Source organism: Drosophila elegans, unplaced genomic scaffold (assembly GCF_018152505.1).
Source record: "Drosophila elegans isolate 14027-0461.03 unplaced genomic scaffold, ASM1815250v1 contig_814, whole genome shotgun sequence".
NCBI lineage: Eukaryota > Metazoa > Arthropoda > Insecta > Diptera > Drosophilidae > Drosophila > Drosophila elegans.
In genome coordinates, this window is record NW_024546167.1 from 12,309,595 (window position 1) to 12,331,477 (window position 21,883).

At 42.3% G+C, this 21,883-nt stretch overlaps 5 protein-coding genes across 7 annotated transcripts; 2 read left to right on the top strand and 3 right to left on the bottom strand.

The window, feature by feature from the left end:
- The first annotated feature begins 215 nt into the window (after positions 1-215).
- Positions 216-7,913, top strand: LOC108138907. The gene is made up of 5 exons (XM_041710320.1): positions 216-1,536; positions 4,252-4,355; positions 5,216-5,332; positions 5,391-5,866; positions 6,171-7,913. Exons 2-5 carry the CDS (start codon positions 4,254-4,256, stop codon positions 6,568-6,570), a joined length of 1,095 nt encoding a protein of 364 aa, XP_041566254.1. The 5' UTR covers positions 216-1,536; positions 4,252-4,253; the 3' UTR covers positions 6,571-7,913.
- A 440-nt stretch (positions 7,914-8,353) lies between these two features.
- Positions 8,354-9,825, bottom strand: LOC108138908 (protein farnesyltransferase/geranylgeranyltransferase type-1 subunit alpha). Its single transcript, XM_017261460.2, has 3 exons — positions 9,592-9,825; positions 9,171-9,531; positions 8,354-8,954 (listed from the first exon to the last, which is right to left on the bottom strand). Exons 1-3 carry the CDS (start codon positions 9,728-9,730, stop codon positions 8,447-8,449), a joined length of 1,008 nt encoding a protein of 335 aa, XP_017116949.1. The 5' UTR covers positions 9,731-9,825; the 3' UTR covers positions 8,354-8,446.
- Positions 9,826-10,065: 240 nt separating this feature from the next.
- Positions 10,066-14,877, bottom strand: LOC108139070 (ionotropic receptor 25a). Its single transcript, XM_017261693.1, has 9 exons — positions 14,689-14,877; positions 14,006-14,155; positions 13,674-13,949; positions 12,820-13,258; positions 12,645-12,759; positions 12,325-12,570; positions 11,213-11,805; positions 10,629-11,144; positions 10,066-10,572 (listed from the first exon to the last, which is right to left on the bottom strand). The coding sequence occupies exons 1-9, from the start codon at positions 14,801-14,803 to the stop codon at positions 10,179-10,181; spliced, it is 2,844 nt and encodes a 947-aa protein (XP_017117182.1). The 5' UTR covers positions 14,804-14,877; the 3' UTR covers positions 10,066-10,178.
- A 542-nt stretch (positions 14,878-15,419) lies between these two features.
- Positions 15,420-18,077, bottom strand: LOC108139020 (etoposide-induced protein 2.4 homolog). 3 transcript variants are annotated; one of them, XM_017261626.2, is made up of 5 exons: positions 17,940-18,077; positions 17,681-17,718; positions 17,317-17,615; positions 16,565-17,239; positions 15,420-16,331 (listed from the first exon to the last, which is right to left on the bottom strand). In XM_017261626.2, the coding sequence occupies exons 2-5, from the start codon at positions 17,693-17,695 to the stop codon at positions 15,821-15,823; spliced, it is 1,500 nt and encodes a 499-aa protein (XP_017117115.1). In that variant the 5' UTR covers positions 17,696-17,718; positions 17,940-18,077; the 3' UTR covers positions 15,420-15,820. The 3 variants fall into 3 exon arrangements, with proteins under 3 accessions (XP_017117115.1, XP_017117113.1, XP_017117114.1); XM_017261624.2 differs by having other exon boundaries at positions 17,936-18,077; XM_017261625.2 differs by having other exon boundaries at positions 17,681-17,870; positions 17,936-18,077.
- A 330-nt stretch (positions 18,078-18,407) lies between these two features.
- Positions 18,408-21,830, top strand: LOC108138860 (major facilitator superfamily domain-containing protein 1). Its single transcript, XM_017261384.2, has 7 exons — positions 18,408-18,425; positions 19,059-19,556; positions 19,965-20,492; positions 20,572-21,049; positions 21,112-21,230; positions 21,291-21,390; positions 21,531-21,830. Exons 2-7 carry the CDS (start codon positions 19,349-19,351, stop codon positions 21,577-21,579), a joined length of 1,482 nt encoding a protein of 493 aa, XP_017116873.1. The 5' UTR covers positions 18,408-18,425; positions 19,059-19,348; the 3' UTR covers positions 21,580-21,830.
- The last annotated feature ends 53 nt before the right edge of the window (positions 21,831-21,883 follow it).

The window sequence follows — 21,883 nt, forward strand, 5'->3', positions numbered from 1 at the left end:
GAAATTTATCCTTTTTGTGCAAGGAATGAATCTTTTTATAAATTGGGCAGCGTGCTAAAAGGACAAAATCAAAATTTCTAATCATTTCGAGACCTTACCAGAACCTCGGAAACCGCCCCACTGTGAGGCAGTGGCAGCAACAACAACAGGCTGCGGCGAAAGCAGCAACATCTGCTGCTGTTGCTGCTGCGGCGTTTTCATAGCTGCTGCTCCTTGGGCTGCGAAATTAGTTCGTTGTCGTCAGTCAGTCAGTTCAGTTCGGTTTTCGAAGTGGACACCCAGCAGAGAACCACCAGGAAATCCGAGGAAAATCCATCCAAGGCGAAGGCAACAACAGCGAATTGGAGCGACAGCAACAACGCATCAGCAGCAGCAACAGCAAACAGTCCAGTCCACAGTTGATGCAAAAAGTTCCCAAAACCAGCCGCAATCGAATTATTCGAACTCAAATTCGATTCCACTGTGCGTGTACCGTTGTGGGTGCGTGTGCCAGTGAGTGTGTGTGTGTGCGTGAGTGTCCTTGGTTGTGTGTGGCCAAAAAACTGAAGTAAATCAAAACTGAAAGCGCTGCCAGGACTTACCAACCCACACACAGGACGAAGAGGAAGCTGAAATCAGGCCAGGCCGCTGTAGAAAATCAATTTTCTGTTAAAATACACAAATTGCAACGACAGACGCGTCTCGAAAACGAAAAGCCGAGAATTATTAATCGGCTGCAAAACTCTGAAGCAGTTGCCCCCCTTTTCCCCGCCGCCCCAAAACGCCATGCACACACACTCACGCGCGTAGCACACACACACCAGACACACACAAACGCGCAGAGAATCGCCTGGACGTTAACGGTAAAAAGCGAACAGACGCCGTTTGGTTAGGCCATCAGTGGTGGAGGTGCAACGGGGGCTTAAAACGAGCAAAGAGGAGCAAAGAAGGCGAGGAGGAGAACAGCGAACTAACTGTTAATTCAGGCGGAGACAACTACAACAGTCGCGTCCATCGGGTTAGGCCCACTCAACAAACCAGAAATATCAATCACAGCCTGCCGACATCTCCATTCAAAAAAGGCCTAACCAAGCAGCAAAAAGAAAACAAAAAGTACTTCCAGAATTTCCCAAGAAAAAGGATAAGCAAAACTATCAACCAAACAAGCAGCTTAAAATAATAACTACATTTTTCTAATAAAGACATCTGTGATTTGCAAATTAAAAACAAAACATAAATTTATAAATAACAACAACAATTATTTTCATACCGCACTTTTTCAAAACCAACAAAACAAAAAAATAACTAGTAAAAGAAACCAATTTCTTTTATAAATTTCCAAACATAAATCACAAATAATTCGGTGAGCGTTTAAAATAAATCTAAATAAATATCGCACACGCAAAGCTGACACGCCTCGAGGATAAAATCGAAAACCGCAAAAGAAAAAAGCAAAAGCAGCAGCACCACCACCACCACAACCACCAAAAGCAGAAGTCGCACCACCAGCCAAGGCAGCCTAAAATTCACACAAGGTCAACGGAATTAATATTTTTTGTAAGTGCACTTCATAAGCGCAAACATTGTGGGAATTGTGGGTTGCCCTATGCACATTTCTGGGATCTGATTTTTCTTTTTTAATTGAGAACAGAGAACATGTCGCTAACTTTTCTGCGCGCCATTCCCAAAGATGCACATGTGCATGTCAATTAGCGTGGATGCGCCTCAAGAAATCGCATCTGTAATCAGCCGCCAAGGGTTCCTAGAAATACGCTATTTTATGGGCGTCGTATCATTAATAAATAGAAAAGTTCTTTAAAAATTTAAGAATCACAAAATACCCTAATATTAAACATCCATTTTAGTAAACTATTCGATTTTCCTATTTAGACGGTTTCTCTGAATAACCACAACAATATTATTTTCTTCCTTCTGTTTACTTGTTTGTCCTTAAAAGCAAACCTATTATGGCTATTAACCTGTTTCCATGGCCTTGCCTCTACTTCATTTGTATGGTCATTATAAATGTACTACTCCAGCTACATAAATCCCGTTTGTTCATTCATATTTTTTCCTTTTAATTGACCGTACGTTTAGTTCTTTAATATGGATATATTTCTTCAGAATCGTGTCCCATTCGATTTCACTGTACTCTCTACTTTCCTTTTTTTGTAATTACTTCTTTTAGTTTGTTTTCTTCTATTTCTTTTAAGTTCGTCCTACCTGAGTCCCTGGGATGCATATTTTAAATGGGAATTTATTCAGAGCATCTCCTTGCTTTATTTGTCGATCCCTCTTTGCTTGCAAATACCATATTCCTGGAATTTAGCAAACACACACATTCATCCCCGCTCCTTTCACTTTCGGGGCGTTTCACCCTGATTCCGATCCCTTTCCAGCCGGATTCAAGGGAAGCCATCTCATGACCAATTCATGATGCCCTTCCGGCCAGGGTATTAAAATTGAACGCATCGCAGCCATATGGCAACTCAATAATTAGTCCGAAAAAAAAAGCAAACGTAACCGAAATAAATTGGCTGACAAGTGCGATAGCATGCCACAGGTAAAGGAGCAGGCGTGGGCGGTATTGGGCGGGGAAGTACACCCGTCTGTGGCCGAAAAGGACTCGGGATCGGAATGCGAATACGACTGGGACTTTCTCGGGGCGATGTCGGCACCTGCGGTGTCGCGTCTGCTTTTTGCATTTCGAACCACGCGGGGGTGTCGCTGTGAAATGTCAACGGTATTTTTATCCATAAAATCAACAAAAACTGTCATATCAGACCAATCACGCTCAGACCCACCACCACTTCTTTATTTGTACAAAGCAAAACTTTCGCCATTTAATTGGATTCCAGACTTTCCAAACTTTGTTATACAACTGATTAATAGTAATATTTCCAATTTATACTTGTGACTACGATTTTGCAAATTTAAAGTTATCAAGTTTGACTTTATTATAAAGAATCTACTTTTATTGGATAAAAACAATTTTGAAGTCCGCAGTAAACTACAAAATTTGATCTAGGAAAATAATTGTAAGCCCTAGCAATAATTAAAGTTTTTTGTTAATAGAATACGGATGTTTGAATGCATATTTAACAAATTTTAATTGTGATTTTAAATTACTAGAGACCACAGTGACACACCCGAGTTTATTTTTTTCTATGGGCGAAGATTTCTCCTATCAACAGGAATTGCAAATGCCTAGTCTCAGGTCTGATATTGATTTTGCTGGGAGACACTAGTGTTTAGCACCGTCTGAGCCGAATCAGACGTGATGCGGATACGTGGCATATCTTGGCCAGTAGTCTAGGACCTCCTGCTCCTGCTTCCCTTTTCACGGCCTGCCGCCTGCAACCTTGGCTTATGTACAACATGACTAATACTAATTCCAGCCAGCATGTGCCCCATTATTACGTTCGTTTTGGGCACACAAATAACTGCAATAAATAGTCATAGTAACCCTTGGCGGGGGGCGGTTTTCGCAGAGAAGGAGTGGCACATGCCATGGACGAGTGAAGGATAATGATATTTGGCGCATTCGTCAATCAATCACTACGGCCATCAATCTTGCGATAAAAACAAGAAAACATAAATTAAGTTGCAAATATTTCGGAAATAACACAAAAAAAAATGTGTGTCGAAAAAAACTATTTGGCATGACAGATTAAGACATTAAATTTGTACTTAATACTTTCAGACCGTGTAAATAACTAAAAGGAGTCGCTTTGAAATTGTAATTTGTGTTTTCTTAATCACTATTAAAAATCATTTAAGTTTTGACCAATCATGTCATCAAAAGTAGACGGCAATTGATGAAATATTTAGTTAATCGAATTAAATTGATTATTGGGCGAAATTTGATGGTGATTACCTGTTTTGGCATTGCACTTTCCTGCTAATTTGGCTCAATTGCCAATGTCCTTCCGATGCACAACCAATTTGAATGGTTGAGTAGCTAGGGGCCCTACCCACCAATGGAAATGGGAAGCCAATCCATATTCCGTCAAACCATTTGCGGCTGAGCATCCTCAACATCCGGACGTGTGTGCCCCGGTTCTTTTGGCTCCCTCTCTTGAAAACAGTGTGTGACTTTTGCTTTTGCAACTTTTCTGTTGTTGAGCTTTGGCCTTGAAAGAGGCCAAAATGTGAGACCTTGATGGGCGTATAGGGATTCTAAATATACAAGCATTACCTTTAAAACACCTGCTCATACATTAGGCAATGAACGTTACACAAAAGGTTAACCTGGCTTTATTTTCGTTACAGAAATGGAAATCATTCCTGAAGGTAAACACTTTCGTTTGGTGCATGAATCAGAGCTTCCAGAAATTTTGGTAACTTTAGAACGCTATCTGCCGGAATCATTAAAGGTGCGTATCAAATGCTTGCACACATCACTGCTTTTATTTTTTTGCGTCTTTATTTCCCGTGAAAAATGTGGCACTAAGATATTCCCCAGTTGCCACGCCCGATTCTCAGATAATTTACCAACAATTACCTGCAGTTTGAGCAGAATGAAGGGGGCTTGGCAGTCAGAAGGCGTTACAACTGCCGAGACCGAGACCACAAGTCATGCAATCCCAAACCCTCAAAGCTGGGATCGCAGTTTTTTTTTTGTTGACCTGTTTGCACTGTTTACACTTGTATTTTTTGTTCAATTTTTAATGCCATTCCGCCCCGAACATCACGTGCCTTTGTGCCTTTGTTGGCTATATCTATGGCTTGGCACCGGCCTCAAGGATTTGGCCACCCCTGGAGTTGCTTAAAGTTTCGATTTTTAGCGAGTAAGTTTTTTCCGGGGCGGTTACCAACAGCTCTGGGAATGCGATGCCAACGTCTGCGAAAATGCTTTTACGACATGCGTTTTGTAATTGTTAAATATGGGTAGTGCTTAAAGAAGTTAAGTGGTGTAATTTTATTTAATTAATTGCGACTTTAAGCACGATTAATTTAATATGAACTTTGACTTTGTAATTTAAATTGTAATTTAAAACTCTTTAAGCCTCATAAATAAATGGAAAAAAAGAGTAGCCATATATCCATTTACATAAGTCTTAAAGGCCTAACAGAAATCTTAATTACTCCATCAAAACTAAGCAACAACTTATTTAATTTTAATTCACCTTTACTTTCAGTTTCAACTCCATAAAACGTACTTGGTGTTAATGTTCCTTACGATTCAATACAAGCTAACTTGACTAAATTTGAATTTGTCAATTTCTACTTACAGTTTCATCAAACCATAAAAACGTACCTGAATGATCGTATTTGGGATTTTAAGTTTTATGTTGCTAGGGATTGGCCCGAAAAACCGATAATTCTTCATTTTCCAGGATGCACGCTTGCGGTGAGTTCAGAACAAACTATTTTCGAGTCCAAAAGTTGATTTTTGAATATTTATATAGCCGCACAACAACATATACCAAACTCTTGGAATATTTTGTCCATCCGCACACATCGAGCATGTCGATATGATGCGCACCGAAGATGTACTTATAGATTGGCAGAAGCCTATGTACCTGAACTTTACGCACATCGCCATTATGAATCGCCTGGATGACTTCTACTCGAAGTTCGGTGTGATGGAACGACTCAGTGGTGATATCTACGTGTGCAACAAGCTGAACGCCGACCTGGAGCTGGAGCCGCTGCCGGAGGATGCGGAGATGCGTCTGCTGAACCTGGACAACGTGCAGGGCATCCATGATCTATATCCTGCCAACGAAATCGAGTGCGTCCAGCTGTTTGACATCCTTGTGCGCAAGCTGCCCGGCTTGGGCATTTTTCGCAAGGAAACTGGGGAGCTGGCCGCCTGGATGGTCCACTCATATTACGGCGCCATGTTCTCAATGCAAACACGTCCAGACTTTAGGCGTATGGGGTTAGTAGAGCTACAATTACGGGGGTGTTTATTAAAAGCTAATTTGAGCCAAAATGCAAACATCTCTGACCCAGAAAGTTCTTTAACTTTGATGGTTGTATAGATATATATATAGAAATATCTTGAAGTAATATTTGAAGAAAAAGTTACATTTTTTGTAAAGGTTTGTAACTAATTTGAAAAACTATTTCCAAAACTTTCCAAAAATTGAAAGTAATCTTGATAAATATTTTAAGATATTTCTAAAGGCTCTGCTTATTCAGTTTTGATTTACTAAGTCTACAATATTTACATTTCCCCACAGTTATGGCATTCGTCTGGCCAAGTCGCTGACCCAGTTGGTGATCGAGCGAGGATACACGCCCTTCGTAGTGATACGTCCTGGGAACGATGCGTCCCGCAGTTTGTACACAAAGCTGGGCTACGAGAAGGCCTTCGAGACGTGCCGGGTGCGGATGACACCGGACTGCTACGAGGACAGCACCGTGGGAACCATTGGCAACACGTCCTATGGAAAGTTTCCGCCGTTGCCGCAGGGCGAGTGCGTGGTGGTGACCAAGCTGCGGCGCAAACATGTGCCCGGCGAGAGCCAGACGGTGGACGAGGGCATCGAGGATATGTTGGCTGAAAAATGTGATATCAGCGGCGACGAGGCGAGGGAGCGCAAGACCACGACCGACGAGGGCATCGGGGAGGACAAGTAGGCCAGGTTGGGTTAGGGATGCGATACGGGATCGATCGATCGAAGCGCTGCGCCAACGCTAAACTTATGCTTAAAGCTGTAAGCACCTCTTAGGACTCTTTAGGACAGACAGGAAGGACATGGCACACATCAAGTGGCGTTGATTTTTTAAACAATTATATTAACGAGAAAACCAAGAAACTGTACGAGTATATTTATAGATGGTATATGAAGCTTCCTCCACACAGAAAAACGCGGCGACATCGAGCGGAGAACGCGAATTTTCGGCCGGAATCAAGGGATTTATTTTATATGGGTATTGATTAGGATTCGATGACAAGTACTAAACATTAAATGGGGGAATTTAAATCGATCAAGAACGCGCTGAAGTCAGAAATTTTAAACGGGAACCGAATACAGAGAGAATTTTTAATTTTTTGCTAAAAATGCTTTTACAAAAATGAACTCCAAGAACGAACAAGAAACACAAACAGAATGGCTCAGAGCAAATAAAAAGGAGCGCATCAATTTATTAAAACTATTATATATATTAACTCTATATATCAAATTGTTAAACGAACTAAACAAACAAAACACACACAATTTACTTCTCTCTTCTGGCTCGCCACGCAAAATTTCTGAACAGGATGATAATCTCAAATCATCGGTCTTTGCTACCGAAAAAACAAACAAATCTCTCGCTTGGGCCACTGAACAGAGCTTTGCACACTTTCCTCTTTTTAAAGAACCCGTTTCAGAATACTACATATATATTTTTCAAATAATATTGAATACTTTCGATGACCCAAACGAAGTGCTTTGATTTTAAATGGTCTTGTACCAAGTAAATTTGGATTTATAGGCTTTTTTCAAATTTATATACATACCCAAATCCAAAAAAAAAAAAAAAACAAAAATATACGAAACGAAGCGAAAACCAAACAAGAATACAAAATAAATATATATTTTATTATTACGAAATTTTATTAAACTACGCAAACGAGTACTCAATGATTTTGCTCCTATTTAGCTGAACTAAAAAAGAAAAGAAACAAAATAAAAAACACGCCAAAGATGTCTTCTGCTTCATTTTAAGTACATACTCCCAAACCCGATTCCCACTCTCACCACGGATGATTTAAATCCAACCGTCATCCAAGCGGCCAAGATCGAAGTCATCTGTGGAGGTTTTCTATTATAAAAATGCAAAAACAGAATCTCAAAATATATGCAAGAAAATCAAATTTAATGAAAAAGTTATATATTACAACTGCTATATTGTATGTACTCGAACTAAAAACAAATGAGAAAACAAAAAACAAAAACTGAAGAAGAAAATTTAAATAAATAACAATATTGAGACAGCACACTGAAGGTTCTTCCTGTCTCTGACGAACAAGATAACAAATTCGAATAGTATCTTACCCAAGATAACTGAAGGGAAAGAGAAGTTTTGCTCTAGAAAATGGTGATATATATTCTTAAGTGTTTGCTACGCTGCTCAAATATTCCCACATTAATTTGCACACAAACAGAAGCTCTACCTAAAGCCTAGCATTAAAAGCATTAAATTATTTCCATAATTTACGAGCTCATTTCAACCGCTGAATGGCCTCATCTGGAGTACACACTGCGCTAAAATTATCTGCTCATTGTTAATGAAATTTACGTGTTCAAACACAACAGCTCACTTAGGTAAACAAAACGGGACAGATGCGGCAAACACAAAAGATGATTGCCCATGATGACATGTGGCAATGTCTAGGTTGGGTTTTGCAACATTCTAGACTCTCTAGACACTGCTATACTGGTAAATGTAATTTTATTTATGTATAAAGAAGGCCTAAGTACGTCGTAAAGTTGTTTAAAACTAAGCAAACAAGAATTTTTGACCTGTACTACTGCTGCTGGTGCTTCTCCTCGACTTCGCTTAGCTGGTTCTTCAGATGGGTGGCCACATAATGCCAGTACTTCCGACGGATTGTATCGTGTTTGCTGGCCATGTCCTCGCATAGGCCGTATACCTTACGGGCCAACTGATCGCTATCGCCGACCTTTAACTGGAGTGCCTGCTCCTGGTACAGATCGATGAGGAAGGCCACCAGATAGGGGGATCGGTTGCCGGCCTGGTAGAGCTCCTCCACGAACTCCACCACCTCAGGGTAGCTGTTCAGCTGTCCTTTGCCATTGTCGCCCTGCCGCAGCACACCCACCAAATAGTTCCAGGCACTTTCGTTGTTCTTGATTATGCGAATGCGGTTCATCGTGTACGACAGTTCCCGCTGGATCAAATCCGGCGTGAAACCAAAGTACTTGATCACAAAGAATCGCTGATTCCAGGCCGAATTGTTGCGCTGATCCTCGCAAATCAGACGATCCACAAAGCTCAGCTCGTCGTCATAGAGTCTATAAATTTAAAAAAGTGAAATTGAGTCAATAAGTACTTAAACTTGAACAAAAACTTGATTGAATGTAAATCAGTTATATACAATGAGAATGAATAAAGCTTAAATTTAATGACATAGCTTTACTGACTGAGGCTTTGACTTCATTGTTATTTTTTAGTAGACTATATATATAGGTTTATAGATATTTGGAATGGATTCCCAAGACCCCACTCACTTGAAGCTGCGTATGGCCCACTGGCGATGCTGCCAGGCGTGGTAGTTCTTGGCGTCGCCATCGTTGACCAGGGCGTTCTCCGTGAGCTCCAGCTCGTTGCTGGGATCGTTCAGCATCTCGACGATGACGCGACGATGGTGCCACACCTGGTAGTTTTTCGAGTTTTGGCCGATCACCTCGCTGAGGTAATCGAGTTCGGCATTTAAATCAGCCTTCAGTTCGCGCAGGATGTCGCGTCGGTACTGCCAAACCGTGTAGTTGGCCGGATTGAGACGCAGTGCATCCGTGGTGAGGTCCAAGGCACGCTGGCTCTTCTCCCCCCGAGCAATCACGGCCCTCATGTAGTCGAAAACTTCGCGAACTGGGAGATATATATAGATCGATGGTAACTTCCGGAGATAAAGCCGCCTGCATTACTCACACTTTTGACTGTAGGCAATGGACACCACCGGATTGACGCCGTCGTCCTGGGCCAGTGGCTCCACATCCTTCCAGTCGGAGCGTTCGCTATATGGCATCCATTCCGTGCCCAGGTATTCCTCATCCGAACTGTCCCCCATCGCGGTTAATTAAAAACAAAACTAATGTGCGCGGGCGGAGATGGAATTTTATGTTGACTTTTTGGGCAGTGCTTTGGTATAGTGTGACCAGATGGTGGGAGAAAAGCTATAACCAAAAACGCGTTATCTTATATTGCAATTTAAATACTAAACAGCATTTGAAAAATAGTTGGGCATAATTTTAAAAAAGCCAATTGAATACCCTAAGTAATTTTAAATTCAAAAAACTGAAATTAATGTTATTGCTATTTTAAGCTAATATCCTTTGGAAGCTTAGGCCCTATTTCAATCTTTTTTATAATAACCAAATGAAAAGCAAACCTTTTTAAAACATTTATTACGATTTGAATAAAAGTGCACAAAGTGTCTGAAATTGCTTAAATACTAGACGTAGACATCCCAGTGCACGATTTACTATAATATTCGATTCATTGCCAACAGATTTCTCCTAGAAACGTGGCTTAAATGTGGCCGGATACTGGTTAAAGCGTGGACGCAGTGCAGCATTCGACTTTTCAAACTTCTCGCCCGAATTGCCAAGGATTACTCCATCGGCCATTTTGCCCGGATGATCCTTGACATTCGAACGATCCCCACTGGCCTCGGCCACATCGATGATCCGGGGATTCTTGCGATACCTATACCACCAGTACTCAAAGACCAGAGTGATACAGGCCATTCCGATGCCCACAAAGATCACAATGAAGACACCGCCAATGTTCTGGATGGATATGCCATCCGATTGATCCTCCGGCTTCTCGCACTTGGCCTGGGCTTCGTCGTTCTTCCACCACTTCTCCTTGAGCTTCTCCAGCTGTCGTTTGTTGAGCAGGGTCAGGATTCTTTAAGATTACGGATTTAATGACATGGATAGGGATATGCTTTGGGGACTACCTACGCATTATTGAACTGATCCTTGAGATGTGAGCCTTGCTGAACGGCGATGGCATAGGGTTTCCGGGAGAACTCCTCCCCGACCACTTGGAGATCACAGTTGGTCAACTGCAGATAGCGTATATCGGTGGCATCGCCCAGGAAGGCGAATCCCGTGGCTGCTGTAGAGTTCCGCACCCTTGCCACCGCCTCATCGAGTGTTGCAGGCAGAGCTGCCTCCTGCATGGCCTGCCACATCTTGGTGTACTTATCGCTCACCGGATAATCCCAAACGGCCAACTTGGAGCGCTCCAAGGGAGTCAAAGAGTCATTAAGGGACAGATCCTTCCAGATCTCATAGAACATCTGCTCTATATTGGCCATTCGCTCGAAGTAAGTCATTGCCGATGAGCCGTTCAAGGGGGCATATAGAATCTTGTACTGCTTGGCCAAGTCATCCAAACTTTCGACGGGCGTATCCAAACGGGAGACGGTCAAAAAGGCCGCCAAATTGGCCGTATACGAGGCAATGATGATGAAGCTTAGTAGGAAACAAACTTAATAATTACAAAATATATATCTAAATAAAGTTTAAACTTGATAACCCACCCGAACAACCACCAAGTGGCGGCCACCAGACGTCCAGAGAGATTCTTGGGAGCCTCGCCACCACCTTGAGGTGTCAGCGAAGTCATGCAGAACCACAGGCATTCCTTCAGATTGAACTCCCGCTTCTCCTCGTCGTCCTTGTACTTCTCGCGATTATTCTGATAACTATATGGACTCCAGCGATCGAAGACCCACATGAGGAAGCTGGTAAAGAAGTAGGCAGCCAGGATGCAGAGCCACACATTCGTCTCCAGAACGGTGAGGAACTTGAAAAGCGAACTTGGAGAGCTGGGTCGCTGCATCATGATGGTGATCCCCACCAGATCGTAATAGGGCACCGTGAAGTCAATGACAATCTCCCTTTCGGCCATCACGGACATGCTGCCAAGGCCAATATCAGCCTGTTTATCAATCAACTTTTTCACAATGCCATTCCATTCGCCCTTCTCGTCCATGTTGCCAAATTTACCATCCTCAACTTCTTGGATGATGTAATCGAAATGGACAATATCAGCTATCTCGTTGATGAGATCTATGCAGTATCCTTTGTATCCTTTCGGTGCCGTTTCATCGCGCATAATGAAAGGAGCTTGCTGTGAAGTACAAAGAAAATTGAAATATTTATTTAGGAAAGTGATTTGACCCACCCACCATTATATGAAAATCAAACTTATTTGAAATATAGTATATGTACATATATGTTGTGTTTATCATTTTTCTTACAGGCTAGTAATTTTTCTATTTATGGCAAGTTCATTTTATGGTAATTCAAAACCGACCTAATAATTAAGGTTAATTGCCAAAAATAAAAGAGGAATTTTAAGCACACTCTCTGAATTTATTGAAAGTGTTTTTAACTTTTTTAAGATTTTTATTTTACGAAAAAAGTATGTCAGTATTATAATATCACCGTTTCCAAAAAGCTCAAAGCGATCTAAGAAAGTTAGTTAACTAAAAAAGTGGTTAGCCAGTTTAGAATGCAGATCTATCTGTGATATAAAAAATAGATATCTGGGTGTCCCAATTTAAAATATTATTCTAAAGTCAGCATTTCCTTTTGATGAATTTAAGTACCCTTAATAAATCCGTTCTAAGCCTTTGATTTCACCCACCACTACTGTAAAGATGCGGTACACCGTGTCCGCCGTCAGATTCTTCATCTGCTCCTCATCCTTGACGATGAGGGGCGAGTCCAGACCCGCTGTCCAGGTGCCAATCGATTTGCTGTTCACGGAACTGCCGCCACGAATCTGTAGCACGCTTATATCCATTTCGAACTTCATGTAGCTAAAGCCGTTGAAGGGCTGCCTGGGTTGCGTGACAAGATCAAAGGTTCCATACGATGTCGGCTCGCTTATCTGTGGAACGAGAACAAAAAGCGTTGAAGTGACTTATTAACCATAATTTGTGTTGTACAAATGGAAAAGCCCACCTTGGTGAAGTACTCCCGCAGATCCACGTTTCTCGGGGGTGTGTTGCCGCCTTGAAAATCGTCACAATTCAGGTATTCCATGTCCTTTGGCCAGGCACCCGATTGAAGCATTTCTCTGTTCAAAATAAATAAATAAGTAAAGGGACAAATATAAATGTAATTAAGCCAAACTCACTTAATGGTTAGAAAACTGCGGAGTGCCAGATCAAAGTAGAATGCAGACGCCAACTGCGGCTCCTCCATGAGATTATAGGTGGTTCGCAGCAATCCCAAGCGGTCCCGATATTGCGTATACGCCATGGGCTTCAAGAACATGATGGTCGCATTATCCCGCTGACTACTAATTTCGCCTTCGCTCTGAGTGATTGCATGCCAGGCGAAGTTACGCTCGAAATACGCCGGCTTCACAGATTCCAATACCATGCGAATCGATTGCAAATTGCCCAGAATAAAAAAGTTATTAATGTCCAGATTACGAAGCTTTTCGATCTGCTCCTCGCGTTCACGGTTTCCATCTTTGGCTATTGCGGTGATCACATGACGGGTTTGGATGTTCTGCAGCAGGGACTTGTACTTGTGGTCCATCACGAAGGTTTCATCGTACAGAATGGCAGCTGGTCAAGATATATATAGTTACATTATTGGTAACAAGCTGAACAAAAACTTAGTACAATTCTTTAATTTAAATTGTTAATCAGAAATGGAAACTTTTGAAATACTTAAAATGTATTTATTCTAAAAGTATTAAGCAAAATAAATACATATTAAATATAATTTGAGAAGGAATTTTAATTTAAATATTATTATGTATAAGAATGAAATCGTTTTTCTTTTTTTTTAACTAATATCTAGAACTTATGATTTTGTAGAAATTCTAATTAATAAAATAATAATAGGTCATGTATTATTATTATTATTATTTCAATTTATAATGTTTAAGGATAGTATCGTTTTTCTGTTTTAAAAGCGTTTTGTAAGAACATAAAATTAAAACTGGGTATATATTTGTTAGTTTTCATATCTTCTTACCATTGGTGATGTTCAGATGCCTCACAATACTTCGTATAACCTCGGGAATAATGTCCGCCGGGGGCATTACCTGCAGTAGATACTTCTGCTTGGCCTCATCCAAATCGCGCCACTGCCTCAAATCGCCCTCCTGACCATATGAGGCACTAATGGTGGGCAATCCCAGGGCCTGGGTGAAACTTTTCACGGTTTCCGAGGCTATTCCGGATTTAGTGGTGTCCAGGATCAAATGGGGCGTCTGTTTCTTCTCAATACTTGTCGCATACTTATTGCAAACTGGCGGGGAAATTAAACAAAATAAAAATCGAAGGACTATTCCAACCAAAACTCACTGGCTTCCAGCAGCACCTTGGCATCCGATTTGTTGGCCTCTATCGAATCCATCTGCACCGAGAGGCCATATCGGATGTTCTTCTTCAAATAGGTAACCACCACGTCCACCGCCTTGGCCGCTGGTTCATTGTCCACCTCGTTGATAAACACTATCCCAAAGGATTGGATTGGATTGGTTGGGTTAAAATGCATTGGCCAAAAGCATTACGTGGCACTGCGTTTGTTTATATGCCCTAGAACTTATTATGACTGGCACCACCCAATTAATCCACCCACCAATATCTTTTCCCGTAGTTTTTACCTAATTAGTTTACTTAATGTGCACTGAGCAAAGAATGTTTGTGAAAAAAATAATGCTTTGAGAATACCTAAAAATAAATATAGGTACAAGGATAACAATGGGAAAATATAATTTCCTATTTTTGATTTGGTTATTTTATAAAAATGTGTAATGTTTTTTGGTCAAACCTTGAACTACTGTAAAAAAGGGTCTTACTCTTAGCATACAGACTTAGTGTACTTATAGAAAATATGATTATCTTGATTAATTTTTTAAGTTTATTTTTAATCTTACAAAGAGTACACAACTAATGTTACCCCTGATTAAAAAAATTCCATAATTTCCGAATACTTGTATCCCATATGTGCTATCCATTTTCAAATCGATTGAGTCTTCACTTACAGACATTGATATTTTGAGTAGTTTGCGCAGCGATCTCCCTGTTTGAGCCGCTTAAGAACCACAAAAATATAACCAGCGAAACATTTTTAAATGTCTTTAGTCCCACCAAAATCATTATCAATATATCAACATAGGGGTTTCGATTCGGGATTTCACGAACTGGCAAGTGACCACACGACACGAGCAATAAATTGCGACTGTCGAGGAAATTACGCTTTTAAAAAAGGATACTGCCCAGAGTGTTACTGACAATTCCACTTTCAACACCGACAATGTGTGGACACATGGGTGTTACCTTGGTGATAATCAATTTGATGGGTAATCGCCCACAAGCCCACATCACCATCGCCCCAAAAACCAAACATGGAACACATATCCTCGTTCGATTGTTCGTGCTGGAACTCTGTCGTTAATTGGTGGCGGTTACAAAAAGCGGATTGCGTTGGTGGGAGAGCTATTATGAGGTTTTTGAAGAGCTTGTTATACTGTCACATCAACATGAAATTATTATTGGATTCGGTTGGGGGAGGCACTAGAAATGGGGTTTACGTTGGGTAATAATATTGTGTTTTTGATTAAAAAGTCTTCCCTAAATTAAATCTAAAAACATTTCAATCACCCTTCGCATTAGATTTGTTCTGACTCACACCATTTCTAATCAATCCCAGACAAAGCATATTGATAACATTTAATCAACTGCCTGCTTATTAACTAAACCAAAAGAGCAACAATTGACGAAAGTACAAAATTATTTTTATTTTTGATTAATTATACATTATATGAACTTTACGCCCGACATAATTTCTAGTGTAGAGAATGCACCCTACGAGCAAAAATTAAAGAATAAAACGCCGCCTAAAATAAACATCTAAACGATTATGCAGCAGTTGCGCCGAGCCGCATTTCAGATATAGCCACTCTATCTATATATATGTATAGTCATGCCCGATGCGATTGGGGCGTTGTGTTGGTGGCGGTGTCGACTAGCGAACATTGTCATTATGCGTAGACCTAGAGTTATCTTTAACTTACACAGTTCACGATGGTTAGATAGGTAGATGATACGTACATTACACAGATCGAATTATAATATATAGCTAAAGCCTACGTTGCGTGTATACAAGCATAAATCTCACAAGTTCCAGTCATCGGGCCCCGACTCCTGGCGTATCACGGGCGGGGTGAGCGGCGCTCTCGGTGCCCCGGGCACCGGTGTGGGCACTAGCGGCGCGGCTCCGCGCAGCGAGCTCCCGTAATAAGGCGGTGGCCGGTGGCTATTGATGCTCGGCGAGTTGGAGCTGTGCGTGGACGAGGCGGAGGAGTCACGCACCCGGCCCGCATCGAAAACGGGCGCCTGGGCATAGCGATGCGGCTGTCCCAGCTGCGGCGTCTGTGACCGCGAATGGGAGCGATCTCGATCCCGTCGCATTAGCTGCTCCTGCTGCAGCCGCTGCTGTTGCACATATTGCTGCTTGCGCTGCTTCAGCAGCTGCTCATCCCGCTGGAGCAGTCGCTGGCGCTGCTGCAGCTCGTACTGCTGCCGCTGCATGGCACTCAGTCGGTTGGCCTTGCTCCACGGATTGCCGCCGAAGCACAGGTTCGATATGAAGACCACCGGCGAGAAGAGACGCAGCGAGATCTCACTGGGGCGGAAGTAAAATTTTTAGTTATTTATATTTTTAGCTGAAGTACAGACGGTCTTCTCTAAATCGAATTATGCTTAGGGGAGAATTAAATTTCACTCAGGCTATATATATACTCGAACCAAAGAACAAAAAAGGCAGATAGTTTGAAGTTCAAAGAGGTAAACTAATTTCGACATTGACAAATTCGATTTAGTGAAGCTGGACTGTATTACCACATCAAAAACACTTACGTGGTGTCCACAATGGGCTTCGCCTCGTTGCCGCTGAGTATAAACAGGGGAAAGAAGATGGAGAAGATGCAGCTGCTGACAATGACCGAACTGGAGAGGTTCGTCAGTACGGTGAGCGGTATGCCAAAGCCGAAGAAGTAGGGCCAGTTTTTCTCAATGTAGGTGAGACGCCGGTGCAGCTCCCAGCCCATGTTGAACCACTTGTACTCGAAGGAGTACAGCGAGTAGAGCAGGCACAGGTGAACGAAGCAAAGCGAGGAGCCCACATACTTGACGGGCACTAGGTTAACCAGCATGCTCTGCACCAGGAACAGCATTTGCACTACCATACTAAACAGGAAGTCGGCCACTAGTTTGCTGATGCCGGGGATCAGCTGCGGGCGACCCTTCCTCACGCGGTAGGCGGCATTGGCTATGTCCGCGAACCACAACGAGCTCACAATCTTGGACAACATGAAGATGGGCAGCACCCACATCATGCCGAAGAGCAGCGACAGGATGGGATGTAGCCAGCCCCAGACGACGGGCAGGGTCTCTGACTGCGCTCCGTAGAAGATGGTCAGGCAGAACTTGAGCGTGGGCAGCAGGGCGGACTCGAACAGGACGATGCTCAGCCAGGTGAAGCCGCCGTTGAGCATGCAGCACTTGAACAGCTTCTTGGCGATCTTCTTCTCCCTGCGTCGTAGGTAATAAATCAAATGCGCAATAAATGTAGGTATATATTGAGATTGGTCAGCCTTTGTGTCACTTACCCCTGGGGCTGCTGTTCCTGGACCACGGTCTTCTTGCCCAGGATCTTCTCTAGCGTCCGCTCATCGGCATTTTCTTCCGCCTGCTTGGCGTACTCCTCCCGGATCATGGCAGCCGCCGAACTGGGCACTGGTGATGGAGACCTCCTTGCACGCTCGTAGCGATCCTTGTCGGTGCGACGCAGCTGGTGGCGGTGCTCCTGCTCGGCATTCTGGCGGTTCACCTCGTCGTCGATGTGCAGGACCAGAGTCATGCCACGTATGCTGTCCCACAGGCCGTACAGAATGCCCAGGGTGATGTTCTGCGGAACGTTTACAACGCATTTAAAAATGGGCCATTGTTTGATTTCAGCGGGGGGACTCTCACCTTTATCGCCGCCATCTCGCGTGGACAGACCTTAGTTCCTGTTTGGGGGCATTACGAAATGGACATGCAAGCATACGAAACGTGTTTAGCTATTCGAGAGCGTATCAAAATGTGGCAGTAGGTCTTTGAATAAATTTGCGTTGTGCGAGACGAAGACAACATTGTCGTTGGATTTTCAGGCGCCTTTACACTGCACAAAATACCAAGTGTGCCTGGTGATTCGGCTAAATTTGCCCTTCTAGAACTTTCACTTACATACTTTTCGCTATGCCAGTGCTTCCTGATCAAATTGTGTACGTGCAGACCTAAAAATCATTGAACTTTGTGCTGAATTTAATAATAATAATAGTTGTTTTGCTTCGTGTAAAATCACACGGTTGCCACCTGATGCGCGAATGGCATTTATCAACACTTGACCAGTGATGCGAGGGCGGGCAGTGTTGTAAACTATCGATAGGCTCAAATTTGTGTAAATATTTGTATATACCGTTATTTTATCATACAAAGCTTACGCTTTGATATTTTTAAATTTAATTTGTTAAATAACAACGGTGTTTATTATTATTTTAAAACAGGAAAACTAAAATTATACTTTTAGTAGTTTATTTATTGTTAATTCTAGAACAATTCAAGCTTTCTTTTTCTAAGGGTGTAGCGATAGAAGTATACCGTTACAATGATTTTTATAGGTGAGCAATACATCGATAACTGAAAGAAGTCGTTACTTCCATCCCTTCAGCTAAAGGTAAGGAAATCAGGTAAAGCCAAGCATTCTTCTCCTGCCCAGGGGACCGAAATAAACCGTAAGTCCTCAACTTGTTGAATATGGTAGACACCACTCTGCGTGTTCATCATAATTACTTCTTTATCATTAAAATACGTTTTCCTTAAAATAAAAAAAAATATATTTTTCCGAACCGGAAACCCGGCACAATAGCAATTTAAAAAAATATAACGTAAATAATGCAAAATAAGACCGTGGACTTGTGATGAATTAGTGTGTGACGTTACTTGTTGCCTGCGATAACGGGGCATTAGGTTTTTAATCCCTTTTTGTCGATATACGGCGTTTACATATGCATATTTATTGACATGTGTGTATGTATCGGCAAACGCTTGAGCTGTTTTCAATACGCAAATAACGTAATAAAACCCTAAATCAGGTGTCAACCCAAAGTTAAGGCCGCAACACACTGCACGCGCTTAATTGATTACCCATTTACCGTTAGTCAACAAATGGGCGACAAGATCTGTCGTGTTTATCTAGTAAACCCACACAAACACACCCACCAGTGACATTTACCTTTTTGCTTGTGTGTGGGTGCGTGGAAAATGTACTGCGTGGAATGCAATTTTCAATCTTGGCTTTTTATTGCAGATTAACCGTAACATTCCCCCTTTCAACTTTCCCGTATTCATTCGTTTGTGTGTGGAAATAATCAATACTGCACATATACTAAGGCAACAGCAACAACAACAACAAGGAATAATGGTGTGGTCTAGTGATAAGCAACAACACTAGGGCCACAGCCCGGCGCCACCCACCCGCTACCGACCACCACCCACCGCAGGAATTCCAAAGGAGGAGCAAGAAAAAGCAATTACCATCGCACAACTCAAATTTCCTGTCATTCCTCCGACGTCCTGACGGCACATAAACTGGAAAAAATGTCACGCGAGGAACGCAAACCCATCGTTGACACCTCAAACAGCAGCAGTTGCAGCAGCGGCGATGATGAAGTGCATCCTGTAGTGCGACGTCGAAGTACCCGGGACACTGTCCTCGTCGGTCCGCAAAAAGATGCAGGATGCTGCGATCCGTCGAGCACTCCCCACCGATTCCTGGCCCTGCTCTTCATGTGCCTCTTGGGTTTTGGTGAGTCAAAGAAAGTAAAGATCCTTAATAAGGGTCATTTCCAAATTAAAAAAAAAAATCGTAAACGATGATTCATTCGAAAAAAAAGGTTTATAGAAGAAAAAGAAAGTAAAGCACTTTGATCTCATAATTTATTTTGTTGTAAATTAGAATAAAGGGAAACAATTTTATGCTTTCAAAAAGTAAAGTTCTCGAATAATGCCGATTTTATTTAGAAAAAGGTAATCCAGTTACATATGTATATCCGGTTTTATTTAATATTTGCGTAAATGTCCCTAACAAACAATCAAAAAAATTGGAATACTTTTGACTTCACAAATGTATTTATATAAATTAAACTAGACATTTTCTAAATTGGAATTCCAAAACTGAAATATTCCAATAAATCAAAACTAACTCTATTTTTAGGTTCCTATTTTTGCTACGATAATCCCGGCGCATTGCAGGATGTGTTCCAGAAGGAGCTGGATCTCAGCTCCACTGAGTTCACCTTGATCTACTCCATCTACTCGTGGCCAAACATAGTGCTCTGCTTTGTGGGCGGCTTCCTTATCGATCGGGTGTTCGGCATCCGTCTGGGCACCATTATCTACATGCTGATCGTGCTCGTTGGCCAACTGATCTTCGCCACGGGCGGAGTGCTGGGTCACTTCTGGTTGATGATAGTGGGACGATTTGTGTTCGGCATCGGGGCTGAGTCGCTGGCTGTGGCCCAAAACAGCTATGCGGTGCTGTGGTTCAAGGGAAAGGAGCTCAATATGGTCTTCGGACTACAGTTATCGGTGGCTCGCTTCGGCAGCACCGTGAACTTTTGGATAATGCAACCCCTATATGGATACGTATCAAAATCCTACTCTGGCTACGAGGGTCTGGGAGTGGCCTTGTTCCTGGCCTCCTCGACATGTGTGATGTCCCTGCTCTGCACCCTGATTCTAGGTAGGATCTGTTCTTTAAGTTTTAATTTTGTGTTTAAAACAATTATTTATATTTAATTTTCTAAAAATCAAATGTTTAGGCTGGATGGACAAGCGTGCGGAGCGCATTCTTAAGCGTAATAATAATCCTGGTGGGGAAATTGCCAAATTGAGCGACATAGTCACCTTTAAGCTGGACTTTTGGATGGTGTCGGTGGTCTGCGTGGCTTACTATGTGGCCATTTTTCCCTTTGTGGCTTTGGGACAGGCCTTCTTCGTGAGCAATTTCCACATGACACCGGATGAGGCGAACACGGTCAACTCGATTGTCTACCTGATCTCTGCTATAGCATCGCCCCTGTTTGGTTTCGTAATTGACAAAGTGGGACGGAATGTAACCTGGGTGTTTTGCGCCACCATATCCACGCTGCTGGCCCACTTCCTGCTGACCTTCACCCACTGGGATCCCTACATTGGCATGAGCATCATGGGCTTGTCCTATTCCATGTTGGCTGCCAGCTTGTGGCCTCTGGTCTCGCTGATTGTGCCCGAATATCAACTGGGCACGGCATATGGCTTGTAAGTTCATTTATGTGCTGACTTTTGGGATCGATTTTAGAACTTAGTTGTGCCTATTTCAGCTGCCAGTCTGTGCAGAATCTGGGACTAGCGATGGTGACCATTGCAGCGGGCATTATTGTGGATAGCAGCGGTGGCAGCCACTTCTGGCTGCAGGTCTTCTTCATGGTCTTCCTGCTGAGTAAGATTAACTGTTTGTTTGATGAGCTCAGTTATTAAACCAATCAACTTTATTTTTTAGTCTCACTCCTGGCCACCTGTGCGATTTGGGCCTACAACCGCAAACACCAGGGCAACTTGAATATGTCACCTGCCCAGAGGGCCACATATCACACATCGATGTACGTGAATATTGAGTCGAGTTGAGCATGCTATTGATGTCTTGATGTTGTGCACTGATGACACACCTCCCCACATCAGTCCCTCCTGACTAATTAACATTCTCTTTCTAAATGTATTTGCTTTGTGTACATGCCAAAAGCGCGATGCAGTGCCCATTCGTGAATCGACGGCCTTTATTGGGCAACTAAGTGCGCTAGATCGATTATTATCTGTTACTAACCAATAACCAATTGTGATGTTAACGCCATCTCTCTAAACTTGACTTGTTATGCAACACGGAGCACACTCTGCTAACCGCACAATCGTCGTGGTCGTTCGTTGGGTTAAACTCCTAGCCAATATTCTATGATACATATCAAGCCGTAAACTATTGTTATATTTATTTTTTTTGTTGTATATGTTGAATAAAATTATGTAAATGTACATTCACCAAATTAAATAACGAAACCGACGTGTTGTTGTTTGGGGTAAAAGTTGGTAGATGTGAAATAT